The 13,677-nt window shown below is 55.8% G+C and overlaps 1 protein-coding gene across 5 annotated transcripts in view; it reads left to right on the top strand.

Moving 5' to 3' along the window:
• Nucleotides 1-13,677, top strand: part of WDR4 (WD repeat domain 4) — a 31,329-nt gene that overhangs the window by 11,087 nt on the left and 6,565 nt on the right. For 2 of the 5 annotated variants that reach the window (XM_057545765.1, XM_057545768.1), the window contains 6 exons: nt 2,404-2,464; nt 8,245-8,343; nt 9,794-9,858; nt 10,603-10,786; nt 11,464-11,554; nt 12,445-12,772. In XM_057545765.1, the coding sequence (XP_057401748.1) occupies nt 2,404-2,464; nt 8,245-8,343; nt 9,794-9,858; nt 10,603-10,786; nt 11,464-11,554; nt 12,445-12,641 (697 nt within the window). In that variant the 3' untranslated portion in view covers nt 12,642-12,772. Of the gene's footprint in view, nt 1-2,403; nt 2,465-8,244; nt 8,344-9,793; nt 9,859-10,602; nt 10,787-11,463; nt 11,555-12,444; nt 13,450-13,677 lie in introns of those variants that run through there. The other 3 variants (XM_057545766.1, XM_057545767.1, XM_057545769.1) reach the window with 3 other exon arrangements.

Here is a 13,677-nt window from a genome sequence, read left to right as displayed (position 1 = left end):
TGCACTGAGTGTCCCCCATCCCCGTCCCCCCACCTAGTGAGTGTCCCCTGTCCCCGCACCGTGTCCCCTGTCCCCATCCCCCCACCTAGTGAGTGTCCCCGTCCCTGTACCGTGTCCCCTGTCCCCGTCGCCCCAACTAGTGAGTGTCCCCCATCCCCATCCCTGCACTGAGTGTCCCCCGTCCCCGTCCCCCCACCTAGTGAGTGTCCCCTGTCCCCGCACCGTGTCCCCTGTCCCCGTCCCCCCACCGAGTGAGTGTCCCCCATCCCCGCACCCAGTGAGTCCCTCACCCTCCACAGAGCGAGGCTCAGGTTTGAAATGCAGGCGGACCCTTCGGCTGGGGAAGCTGGTCGCGAAGCGAGAGGTGCCTCCTGGGAGGAGGGGACCAGCCTGGGTGGCCTGGCCTGCATCGGTTTGCTTCCTCATGAGGCCCCGGTCTAGCTCACCCCCTGATCCCAGGGCTTCAGAACCTTCAGAACCTCCTTCCCTATTCAGAATCTATTTCCCAGAGGTTTTCTTGGTGGCACCGAGGTCTCAGTCCCCAGTTCGTGGTCACTGCAGGCCAGCGTAGATGCCCATCAGCGCCTGGCAGTAGTCAGCGGTCAGTGGGGTGTGTGTTGGGGGACGAGGAACGTGCTTCAGTAATTTAAGTCGTCCAGGCGGGTGGCGTTGCTCTGCGATCTGTCTTCTGGCAGGTGAGCGCTCGTTTAGTAAGTGAAGTTTGATGTTATGTGAGGGTGGCGTTTCTGAAGAATGTTGCTCTCCTGAGGCAAAAGGCTGATGACAGTTTTCAGGAAGGAAAAGCACTTAGTTTAACTGGCTGAAGTGTTTTAAACTACGTTATTTGAGGCAGGGGAAGAATTGGATTGATTTAATTCAATTCTGATGTTGCTCCTGTTTCCTGGTTTTTGAATGGAATGTAAACGTTGACCTTAAAGGTCGATGGTTGCTGGGTTTGTACGTCATGATAGCGTTGTTTTAGCTTTTATTCAGTTGTCTAGTAATCCTGCGAGCAGGGTTCCTGTGACCTGCCAGCCCCCGCCCCGTTGCCGTCTCTCGGGGGTCTTTGCTGCTCCCCACCCCACTGGGCACACTGTGCCTCGGGGCCTTTGCATCTGCCGTTCTCTCCACCGGGCAAGCTCTTGCCCATGCGGCTCAGCGCCCTCCTTCACTCAGCTTTCTGCCCGATGCCACCTGCCCTCTCAGGAAGCACCCCCGCCCCGCCCCTCCCTGCTGGGCTTCTCAGCCTGTGCAGCCAGTTCAGAGCCATGAGCCACCAGGTCTCAAGTGAGAGGTGCCAGTAGTTAGTGTAAAACACCTGATTCCAGAGACAGTGTGAAAAAACAATGTAAAAATAGCTCATTATTTGTTATATTGATTGCAGGTTGAGATGGTAACATTTTGGGTATATTGAGTTAAGTCAAAACATAGTATTAAAATTAGTCTCATCTGAGTCTATTTACCTTTTTATCGCGGTTATCAGCAAATGTAAAATGCCCTTCGTGACTCACATCATGGCTGGGGCCGTGTTTCTGTTGGACGGGCCGTTCTGAGCCTCCGCTGACACCCAGGGTCTCCTATGGCCTGTCTCCCCCCGAGTCCTAGACTTGGGGGGGGTCTTTGTCAGGTTTGCTCCCTGCTGTCTGCAGCCCTCAGCACAGCGCCTGGCACGAGGTGCTCAGTGGATATTTCGGCGGATAAATGACCAATCATTGCTCTTTAAGAGTCTTGGTGAAGGCCCTGGAAACTGTGGTTTCCACTCCTTTCCCGTAGAGACATCGAGGTGGCTCGTACCCGCTGTCGTGGACGTGCCACTGTGGGGGACACCGGCTGCATTCACCCCGCAGCGTGTACTTGTTCCTTTTTGAGGGCCCTCGGGGAAGGCTGCCCTGGGGAGGGAGGGTGGCTGCAGGCAGGACGGGGCCCAGGCCGGGGTGAAGCTCCAGGCGGCTGGGATGGGAACCGGTGGAGGCGAAGGAGCCACGGGGGCCCCCCTCCCAGGGGTCCCCACCTCCCCAGGGGTCCCCAGGCGCCCGTGAGCTCGTGAGCGCGTTAGAGATGCGGGTGCGCGCCTGCAGCCCCGAGGCTGCTTTCTGGGGGGAGCTGGGTTGCTCGGGTGAGGCTCGACGGGTGTGGCCCTGGCTGCGGTCAGTGGTGCCGCTCCCCTTCCACCCCGCCCTGCTCGCAGGCCACCCTGCTGTCACAGACCCCGAGCAGGGCAGACCCGCTGGGGCCTTCCTGGCAGGCGCGGCCGGGGAGTGCCTCTGGGCCCGAGTGACAGGGCGTGCTCCCCACGCAGTCACGCTACTTCTCTCGGCTGCTGTTGGGGTCAGGGTCCGAGGTGACACGGGCGGGGCAGAGTCACAGCAGCCCGGCTCACCCTCTGCTTCTCTCCACCTGTAGGTTTGTGAGTCGCATCTTCGTGGTGCCCGACCACCCCGAGCTGCTCTTGTCCTCCTCCGGGGTAAGTGCTCCTCTCCCCACGCGCGCCCCGGCTCCCCTTGGTGGGGATGCAGCCTGGAGCCTCGCTTGGGGGAGGGCCTGTCAGCCAGCAGCCTGTCTTTTGTTCCCAGTGTGGTCGGGAGGTCAGCACGTGCCTTTCCTGGGTGGCTGTCCACTAGGTGGTGCTTGTGGGCCGCAGGGTAGAGCTGGCCGGCCCGCTCCCTGCTCCAGGGCTGTGCGTGTGAGTGCGTGTGCAGGCGCTGAGCCGGAACCGGTGTGCAGGGACTCCGGTCTGAGGGGTCCTTACAGCACCGTGACCTCGTTAAAACGGCTGGTAGACGGCTTTTTCCGAATCCCAGAGGGACCTGGTTCCCCCCCTCCCCGTCGCTGCTGCTCTCAGCCCTTCTCCCTGACCCGCCCCTGTGTGAGTGCGTGGAGAGGGGCCAGGCACTTGGCCTTGGTGGAAGTTTGATCAGTAAGTACAGCAGCTCTGTCCAGGAGCCGGAAGCCTTAACAGCTGACTGATCAGTGGCACCTTCCTCTAAGGAATACTCTTTAGAAGGACCATCAAGCAGCACTTTTGCTGAAGTGCAGGTTTTGAGTTCCTAATTGGCTCTGATTCTTCTTTTCTTTTCAGAAGCTCTGCCCACAGCCCTTTATCCTTGTCTTTCCACCCTTTAGCTTTTTATGCAACTCAGGGGCCTGGGGTGGGCTGGGGGCCTCATGGACTCCTGACGGGCAGGCCTTCCAGGCGGTGGCCACGTCCCATTTCCTTCACCAAGGGTGGTTTCTCACAGGTTTTTACTTTTCCGTTCTCTTGTCCTGTTCTTGAAAGTGACTTGTGAAAGTAAAGAGAAGAAAATAAACGTGCTGAAGTTCCCAGAGATAGCCAGTTTCTGTGAATTCTGCTGTAAGCCTCTTTTACAATAAAAAAAAAAATACTCAGCCACACAGAAAAGCGTAGTGACCACCTTTGGTCTTACCACTTAGCTTTGTCAAGTCCAGCGTTTTGCTTCTACTCCTTTTTACAGAAATGCAGTAGGGCTGGCGCTGGCCGTGCCGGGTGCCCCATCCCGTTGCCATCCTACCTCCTCACGGGCCACCCGGCCGGGGCGTGGTGTGCTGCGTGCCTTGCACGCTGTGAAGTGCAGACTGTATGTTTATTTAAAGAGTCAGATGCTGCTGTAAGGCTTAGAGTGGAAACTAGCGCTCCACCCCCCGTGGCCTCCAAGGCAGGCCCTGGGAGCCTTCAGCTGCGTCCTCTTGATGGCCCGTGTTTCCAAACTACACGAGTCATCAAGAAACAAGCATGAGCAGTTTCTTCCTGTCAGCTGCTGCCATCTGCATGGGAAGCAGCAGTTTCCTGCCTGCATCCCCTCCCTCTTCGCTGGTGGGCTCTTTGTCTCCTGAAGGTGCCCCCAACCTTGTTTGGGGCACACATCATGGGGCGGCTTTCTGAAGGTGCAGGGAGGGTGGTTAGGAGCCTGCCTTTCGGGAGGTGCCCTTCGCCCGCCCCCAGCACTCGGTTATCAGGCAGGTGTACGATGCTCAGTCAGATGTTTCCCTGCAGATTGTCAAGCTGTTGCTCCAGGCTTTTCTCTGGTTTTTAGTTTGCTTGGTTTTCTGCCCGCTTTTTCTTTTGAGAAGTCTGAGTCCTTTATGTGGGGTCTGATCGCCCTTCTCTCTGGCCGTTTTTTGGGGGCCTTCTCACCCCGTGCTCTGAAGAATGATGGAGCAGGGCGGGGGTGTCATGGGGGCCCTGAAATTAGCTGCACAGTCAGTGGCTCTTTCCATTCTGAGTCTTCAGGTCCACAGACCTGGGAGTTTTCTTAGGTTCCCTCCCCCTGGAGCCGTCCCCACCTCACTCTTCCTGGGATTTGTGCAGTTGGATGTTTGACCCGCTGTCTGACTCCTGATTCTTTCCTTTCATATTTTTTCTCTCATGTTCCTGCTCCCTGTTCTGCTTTGGGGGAGATTTTCTCAACTTTATTTTCCAGCCTTCTGTGGGAATGTTAATTTCTGCCGTGATTTCTACTTTTCAAGGCTCTTTCTCGTCCTTGGAATGTTCTTTCTTCATAGCCCCCATTCTTGCATCCTAATGCAGACTTTGGATCTCCTTGAGGTGGTGTGACGTGTGTTTTTTTTTAGGGATTTTCCTGTGTGTGTTTCCTTTCCTCCCTGTGTGTCGCCCGCCTTTCCAGCTGGAGGTTTTCCTCGATGTCTGGTGGTCCGTCTGTCCGCTTATGGCATTGGGGCTGGGTTTGCGAGCCCGGGTGTCAGACTCGGGCACCCGGCTGCATCCTTGTGGGAGCCCTCCTGGGTCAGTCAGTCCTCCTTTTCTCATGGGGGTGGGGTTCGGTTTCCCGTCTTCACCCTTTGTGGGGAGGGGCCCCGTGTCTCTTCTCTACATGTGTCCCAGCGTCCCCGAGACCAAGGCCTCTTGTTCGCATCGTCTGTCCCCAGCAGCTGGGTTCTGTCTGCATCTACCCGTGATTGTCTTTGTCCTGGAGGGCTCTGCTCTAAAACACCCCTTGTCGCCTGGGGGAACTAGGGGCGAGTGGGGACACCTGTAGACGTGCGTTCGTCTCCCTGTTTATCAGCCATAGTCACGGCAAGACATTCATACTCACATCCCAGCATCCGGAGGTTCCTGCCTTAACCATTCGGGGGAAGTTAATTTTCCTCTTTCTCTCTTGGTCATTTAAATCACACAGAGGTTCTTCTCATTGGACTTCGTATTTGCTCTGCAGGTGGACGTGGCCTGTGCATGTCTGGTTTCAGTAAAGGGATCCCACTCACAGGAGGGGTTTTTCTGAGGCGGATGCTGGCGTGGACCCTGCTCCGTTTCACTCACTGTCTGGTCCTTCTCCTTAGACGTGTGGTTCTATTTCCTGCCGTCCTAATGAGTGTTGTAACAAACGTTTCTTTATATGACCCTCTCCTCTTTTTTATATTACCGAGGTAACGTTGGTTTATAACGTGTAAGTTTCACATGGACGACATTGCATTTTGACTTCTTCATACATTACAGTGTGCTCACCACCAAAAGTTTAGTCTCCATGCGTCACAATACAGTACAGTTGACCCCCTTCACTCATCTTGCCCTCCCCCCCCTTCACCTCTGGTAACCACTACTCTGTTCTTTGTATCTGCATGTTTGTTTTTGTTTTGTTTGTTTACTTTTTATATTCCACGTATGAGTGAAATCATATGGTATTTGTCTTTCTCCATCTGACTTATTTCACTGAGCGTAATACCCTCCAGGTCCATCCATGTTGCTGCAAATGGCGAGATTTCATTCTTTTTTATGGCTGAGTAATGTGTGTGTGTGTGTACCACATTCTTCTGTTGATGGGCACTTCGGTTGCTTCCAGATCTTGGCTATTGCAAATAATGTGGCAGTGAACAGAAGGGTGCGTATATCTTTTCGAATTAGTGTTTTTGTTTTCTTCTCGGGTGGAATTGCTGGATCATATGGTAGCTCTATTTTTAATTTTTTGAGGAACCTCCATACTGTTTTCCACAGTGGCTGCATCAGTTTACATTCCCACCAACAGTGCACGGGGGTTCCCTTTTCTCTACATCCTCGCCAACATTTGTCATTTGTTGTCTTTTTGGTAGTAGCCATTCTGGCAGATGTGAGGTGATATCTCATTGTGGTTTTGATTTGCATTTCCCTGATGATTAGTGATGTTGAGCACCTTTTCATGTGTGTGTTGGCCATCTGTATGTCTTTAGAAAAATGTCTATTAATAGTCTCTGCCCCTTTTTTTTTTTTTTTCCTCTGCCCATTTTTAAAGGTTTTTTTGTTGTCGAGTTGTAGCAGTTCCTTATCTGTTTTGGTTTTTTTTTTTTTTTTTAAATTTTATTTATTTATTTATTTATTTATTTTTGGCTGTGCTGGGTCTTCGGTTCGTGCGAGGGCTTTCTCTAGTTGCGGCAAGTGGGGGCCACTCTTCATCGCGGTGCGGGGACCGCTCTTCATCGCGGTGCGCGGGCCTTTCACTATCGCGGCCCCTCCCGTTGCGGGGCACAGGCTCCAGACGCGCAGGCTCAGCAGCTGTGGCTCACGGGCCCAGCTGCTCCGTGGCATGTGGGATCTTCCCAGACCAGGGCTCGAACCCGTGTCTCCTGCATTAGCAGGCAGATTCTCAACCACTGCGCCACCAGGGAAGCCCTCTGTTTTGGTTTTTAATCACTTATCAGATATATGATTTGGAAATATCTTCTCCCATTTGGTTGATTGTCCTTTTGTTGATCATTTCTCTTGCTGTGTAGAAGCTTTTTAGATTGAAATAGTTCCATTTGTTTATTTTTGCTTTTATTTCTTTTGCCTGAGGAGATATATTCAGAAAGATATTTCTAAGACCAGCATCAAAGAGCGTACTGCCTGTGTTTTCTTCTAGGAGTCTTATGGTTTCAGGTCTTACGTGTAAGTCTTTAATCCATTTTAAGTTCATTTTTGTGTATGGTTTGAGATTGTGGTCCAGTTTTATTTTTTTTGCATATGGCTGTTCAGTTAACCCCACACCATTTATTGAAGAGACTGTCCTTTCTCTGTTGTATGTTCTTTACTCCCTTGTTATAAATTGTCCATATGTGCATGGGTTTATTTCTGGGCTCTCAATTCTGTTCCATTGATCTGTGTGTGTGTTTTTCTGCCAATACCATGCCATTTTGATTATTGTAGCTTTGCAGTATAGTTTGAAATCAGGGCACGTGATACACTCTAGCTTTGTTATTCTTTCTCAAGATTGCTTTGGCTATTCAGGGTCTTTTGTGGTTTCATATAAATTTTAGGATTTTTTTGTCTTATGTTTGAAACATGTTGTTGGGATTTTGATAGTGATTGGACTGAGTCTTCAATTGTTTTAGTTAATGATGTACATTTTAACAATGTTAATTCTTCTAATCCATGAGCAGGAATATCTTTCCATTTGTTTGTGTTTTCAGTTTCTTTCTACAATGTCTTATACTTTTCTGAGTACAGGTCTTTCATCTCCTTGGTTAAATTTATTCCTAAATAAATTGTAAGTGGGGTTGCTTTTTTAATTTTCCTTTCTTTTAGTCTGTTGTTAGTGTGTAGAAGCACAACAGATTTTTCTACATTGTGTACCCTGCAACTTTACTCATTTATTATTTCTAGTAGTCTTTTGGTGTGGAGTCTTTTCTATATATAAAATCACATCATCTGCAAACAGTAACAGTTTTACTTCTTTTCCAATTTGGATTCCTTTTCTTTTTCTTGTCTGATTGCTGTGGCTAGTACTGCCATTACTGTGTTCAATAAAAGTGGCCAGAGTGGGCATCCTTGTCTTGTTCCTGATAAACCCTCCTTTTTTTTTGCATTTATGTTATTTTTGGAGCACACATCAAGGCCATGCCAGTTGACACTCTCATGGGTAAAAAACGGATGTCCTCTTTTCACCCATTCTTAAACAGTGATGTGGACAGTTGTCACATGCTCATTAACCCCATGTGTTTCTCCTTGTGCGAATGCATGCTCATTGATGGGTCCGTGTGTGTATGTGCGTGCATGCATGTGTGTTCACTCCCAGCCCGAGCATAGCAGGTGTTGTCTTTGACCTCTGGCACGTGACAGGGTGTCTTGTGTCCTTGCCCATTTGGCTGTGTGGGGTCACCCATGTTTACTTATTGGTTTATGCGACTCTTTGCACAGTTGTTACTAAGCAAAGAGCCTTTAGCTGGGAGAGAGGCGCAGTGACCATCGCTGAGTTATTCCCACTACCCGGTGAAGCCTGGATGCCTCATTGGGTGCTGACCCGTCCTTGGTGTGTGCAGGACCGCACCCTGAGGCTCTGGCAATACAGAAGCGGCCGCGAGTTGCATTGTTGTCACCTGCCCAGCCTGCAGGAACCAACGGAGCCCTGGAGCGACAAGGTAACCTCATGTTTGTCTCTGGTTTATAGGGCGTCTCTCCAGTCATGGATCCTGTGGAAAAAATTCGTTTTATGTTGGAAAAGTTTTTTTCCTGTCAATGCAAACTTCTTCCAGCTTGAGAGGAATCGTGTATTTCAAATTCTGAAGGCACCTAGTCATGTAAATGGGAAAAAATTTATATCTTACCATGTTTGCATTCAAACCACTAATTTACAGAAAGGCCTCTAATCCTGCTTGGAAATGGAAAAAATAGTGGTGCCTGGCGGGGAACTGAGCATGCCCGGGGTTCCCTACCTCTGTCCGTCGTGGGTCAACCTCATGTCCTCAGGATGGCGCACTGGCCAGTGCATCCCCAGGTCAGGTCACCTGGGCCTTCAGCTGTCAGGGGATCTGCAGGGGAGAAGGTGTGGGCTGCTTTTCAGGTGCTTGGGGTTCTTCGCTCTGATGCTCCCGGGCTGGTGCCCTGTTTGGCTGGGGTCCAGCTGGTCACACGTGGACGGTTCTGGCAGCTTCCAGAGGCCCAGCTGGGCCTGGTGGGGAGGGAGGGTCTGCTCACGCATTTCCTGGGCCTGCAGAGCTGGCCTGGGGGCTGGGGTCATGATGACCAGGGTGGCAGCCCGTGGCACGGGGCTTTGCCGCGTGTCTAACGAGACCTGGGCCTGAACTGAAGGGCTCTCCTGCCTCGTCCTTGGCTTCTCGGTTCTCTCGTCCACCCCGAGACCTCTCTGTAGCACGTGGGCAGGTAGGCCTGACGTGGGTCAGAGCCCCAGGACCCCAGGGCTGAGGCCACCCAGCCCAGTGGCTGCAGGGCCCTCCGGGTCAGTGGCCTCCAGCTGCTCCGGCCGCCCCCGTGCGCGCCTCCGCCTAGGGTTTCTGCAGCCACGGTGCCCCCGTTGGAGCTGCGGCGAAGAGAGGCCTGCTCATTCTGCCTTCTTCCCGTCCGCGCCCTCCTCACCCCTGACGCCCCTGGACGGCGAGCAGAGAGCATAGAGGGAGGGGGTCAGCACGAGCAGCTCCCTGCAGGAGCCGGGGCAGGCCCCGAGAGCTGTGCGTGGAGCTGCCGTGTCCCCCCCGCCCCTGCTGGCGCCGACCCCAGGCTGCTTCCTCTGCCGGAACGTGTGGACGCTCACGTGCACGCCTTTCTTTCCTCCCCGTGTGCTCTGTCCTCCCTCCTTTTTGAGCAATTCCATTGGCCTTGGAGATGGGGCACAGCTCCGGAGGGAGGGCCAGAGCCACAGAGCGGCCTCTGCCGTCTGCCCTGTGTGTCGGAACTCCCTGTGAACTGTGCCCTCACTGGTGTCCAGAGAGCCCTGCAGTGTCTTCTCTCTGCCTGTCATGGGCCACACGTGGGGACCGTCCATCCTGCAGCGATGCTCGCGGTTTGGACAGAGCAGCCCGGCGTCGGGTCCTGACAGGCTGACGTCTCTGAAGCCGCTGCTTTTCCTTTCAGAGGTTTGCTGCGTCCAGGATCACTTACTGGCGCCAGGAGGACTGCGTGGCGCTCTTGTGTGACGGGTAAGCCCACGCGGACCCGGGTGGGAGGGAACGGCGGGCTGTGTCTCCTGGGTCGGGAGGCTTGGACGGTGACGTTGGCTTGGCATCTCCCCGCAGTGAACTTCACTTTACGAGCCCTGCTGCTGCGGGCCGGGTGGCTTCCTTTCTATGCACTGCATCTTAATCCGCTAGGGTGAAGGTAGCAGTGGCCCCCGGCTGGTCTTTTGTGCAGATAGAATCCCAACGAAGGGTCGGCTGTAGTAGAATCCACCTCAGTCAGTCCCAGTTGGGCTGGCGGTGCTGACGAGGTGGGTGTGGGGAGCACGGGCCACTCAGCTGTTCCCTCCTGAGCCTTGTCTGCATGCCGGGGGGCTGTTTGGGGGCCTCCCACATTGTCACTTGTCCTGACAGCAGGCCTGGGGTGGGCGGCTGAGCTCGTGTTGGAAATGAGGACGCAGGGTTAGAGGGTAAAACGCCTGCTGTGGAGGGCTGAGCGCAGCCCGGGGTCCCGTCCGCTGCTCGGCGGGCGGGGCGGCTGTCTCATCCGCACGGCTTCGTCTTTGCTGCCTAGTAAGCTGCCCCCGGACTTCGGGACTGGAGCGTTTGTTAGTTCACGGTTCCCGGGGTCGGGGAAGCGGGAGCGGCTTGGCTGGGGGCTCTGGGCTCAGCGCGTCCCGAGGTTGCAGCTGAGGCGCTGGCGGGGCTGGCCCGGGTCTGAGCGCCCCCGTGGGCGCCGTCGTGATGGTCCCCTCTCTCCCTGGGAAGGCTGCCCGCGGTCTGCCTCTTCCAGCTGGATGCCCCCCGGCGGCAGCTGGTCTTCCAGCAGCAGCTGACTTTCCAGCACAGAGTGTGGGACGCCGCCTTTGAGGAGGCCCAGGGGCTGTGGGTTCTGCAGGACTGCCGGGAGGCCCCCCTCGTGCTCTGCAGGCCTGTGGGCGGCCAGTGGCAGGTGAGATGGGCGGCCCCGCTGTTTCCGTCGATCACGCCCGTGCCAGCGGCTGTGTCCTCGGGGGGCAGCGGCCACAGGGCTTGCGGCGTGGGTGCAGGGAGCTGGGTGCCTGGCCGGGTTCTTCAGTGTCATGGTGCCTGCACGGGTGTCTCGGGGCGAATTGTTGTCATTGGTGTGTCGCGTGTCCTGTTAGAAGCCTGTGACTGTTCTGCTGACACGTCTTTCTAGGAGAAGAGCCCACAGTTGGTGAGCCCTGGGCGTGTTTCCTGGGTGTGCACAGCCTTGCGCTGGGGCAGGGGTCCCGCTGGGCAGTGAGGGGGCCCCTCCTTGCAGGTGGCCTGGGTGAGCCTGTGCGTAAAGCAGGGATGTCACCTCCCGCCTGTCCTGTGTCTAAGGTGCCATGGGGAGAAGCAGGTGACACCCGCAGAGCCCTTTGCAAACTTGCACGGCCTTGACGAGTGCTCAGAGCTGCCCGACAGCTCGCTCGGGTGTCTTTATCTGAAAGCCAGCAGTGAGCGATGCCGCCAGCTGGTGCCTGCCAGGTTGCAGACACCTTGGACGGAGTCCCGCGTGGCGAGCCGCGGCCGCTGCCGTGCCTGATGGACCGGGGAGAGCGGCCTTGCCGCCTCCTGTGAGCGCAGGGCTCACCACTGCCCACCGGCCTCTTTCCGATAAAGGTTTTCCGTTCGTCTTCTCAGTCTGTTCCCGCAACTGCTGCGTCGAAGAGGGTCTGTGCTCACCTTCGCGAGAACTGGGCCATGTTGGAAGGTGAGGACCCGCCCTGGCCTGCTTGGCAGGGTCATGTTCAGCCGTGGGTGCGGGCGGAGGCAGGTTCCAGAGCGCGGAACGCAGCAGGGAGCCGTCCCTGTGGGTGAGGGTGCAGGGCCTGTGGTGGGTGCGGTGTGTGTGTCCGTGTCCGCGTCCGCGTCAGGACAGCAGAGCTGCTGTGAGCCGGGGCCTGGTTGGCTGCAGGGCCACGGTGGGCCGCGCCCTTGGTTCCCTTAGAGGAGATTCAGGTGCCGAGAGCCCCTCCATTTGTATTGGCAGAAGGCAGGCTCTTGGGATGCAGCTTCTGGCTGTGTCTGGGGGATGCTTTTAACTCAGCCCTGGAACTCAGGTGCCTTCACTCGAATAAAGAAATCATTGCTCAGAAGACTTCTTAGGAAGACAAACCACCGTCCGGATGGAGGTCTGGGTCCTCTGAGCTCTGGGGACACAAACGCAGCTTCGGTGTGTATAGACGCTAGAGCGGCCCGCACGTCCCACTGTTTCTGTGGGTCCTGCGGGGTCTGCGTCCGGGCCACTCGGTGGTTGGCAGATTTCAGGTCGCCGCTGGCTGTCGGCTGGAGGACACCCCAGTCCCCAGCGCAGAGGAGCAGGGGCACGGTGCCGACAGGACTCAGCCACAGCCTCTGCACCTGGCCTCCCGGGGACCCCCGGGCTTCACGTGTCCTGTTAGAAGCGAGTCCTCGGTGCAGCCAGCCGTGGCCACCAGGAGGTGGGCATCCTTGGGGCCATGGCAGAGGAGGCGCCGCAGGTCCACGGAGAGCCGGGTGGTCAGTGTCGCAGGAGGGTCCCTGCGGCCCACCGCGTCCCCCGCTGGAAGCAGAGCCCCTGCGCTCCTGTGGCACGCTGGCACCCATTCTTGTTCCGCACAGGCCCTGCTGGCACGGACGGGGGCTTCAGCAGCCTCTACAAGGCCACCTGCGACAACATGACCAATTACCTGAAGAAGAAGGAAGAGCGGCTGCAGCGGCAGCTGGAGAGGAAGCGACGCGGGGGGCCGCCGCGCGGGTCCAGCGGGCAGACCAAGAGGATGAAGGCGGGGCGCGCACCACGGAGCTGCTCGTCCTAGCTCGGCTCGGGATGCCCCTCGGGGGTGCTTGCAGCCTCGGGCGGCGGGACGCTGTGCTCGCCCCTCCTGCCCGCAGCACCCTGACGCAGGCAAAGGGGACCTCATTCCTGACTCGGGCTTGGGGGCGGCGAGGTCCATCCCGACTCCGCGGACACCTGGGGCCCTGGGCTCTAGAACATTCTGTTGCTGAGCAGAGCCCTCTGGCTGGAGGGAGGCCATGCAGCGTGTTAGCCGCCATGCCTGAGCAGTAAGTGCCTCCGAGCCCCTTCCCTTCACGCTGGAGGGCACGTCACCCTGCAGTTGTGGCGCTGTCCTTTCCCGCTCGTCCACGCGGCTTCCTCTAGGGGAGCCTGGAAGCGGACGGACGTCTTTCCAGCAGCGCAGTGCACACCTGCACTTTTCTCCAGTCCCCTCGCCCTTCTCGATGGTCCACTACGCTGTCCAGTAGGCGGCTGCGCGCCTCGGGGGCCGTAAACCTGAGGGGAGTTAAGTCCTCAGTTCCCTGGGCAGCGCTGGCTCCGGTGCTCAGGCCCCTCGGGGTGCGGAGAGCTCATCGCCGGGCTGGTGGAGACGGGCTTGGCCGCGACGCGTGAGGACAGAGAAGCCCGGCTGCACACTTACTCCACAGGGAAGTGACGGGTGACGTTGTGTCTGTTTGATTTCGGGATGAACTTTGTGCACGTGCTGCAGGCAGGAGGGTCGGCTGAATTCTAATTACTGATCAATAAAGATGACCTTTTTTGCAGCTTCTAGAAATTTTAGCAGCAACACATGGAGCTAATCTCGAAATATATTGAGCAGAACCATGTTTGATGAGTGTGCTGTTTCCGACTGAAACGTTTGCTTTTTGATTTGAAGGAAAACATTTCTTTGGTGTGGGGTTTCACAGGGTACTTGGACGCAAACCATTTTGTGTATCAAAAGCTGGAAAGCTTCAGACTTTCCCTAAGTGCCTTATTTTACTTTAAACATCGATCTGAAAACAATGCTGTTTGTGAACCGCCCAGGGTAACTTCCCACAAGGGACATCAGGACC

The sequence above is a fragment of the Balaenoptera acutorostrata genome, chromosome 4 (assembly GCF_949987535.1).
Source record: "Balaenoptera acutorostrata chromosome 4, mBalAcu1.1, whole genome shotgun sequence".
In the NCBI taxonomy this organism is placed as follows: domain Eukaryota; kingdom Metazoa; phylum Chordata; class Mammalia; order Artiodactyla; family Balaenopteridae; genus Balaenoptera; species Balaenoptera acutorostrata.
The sequence above is the reverse complement of the archived record's forward strand: the minus strand, read 5'-3'. Positions and strand labels throughout refer to the sequence as shown.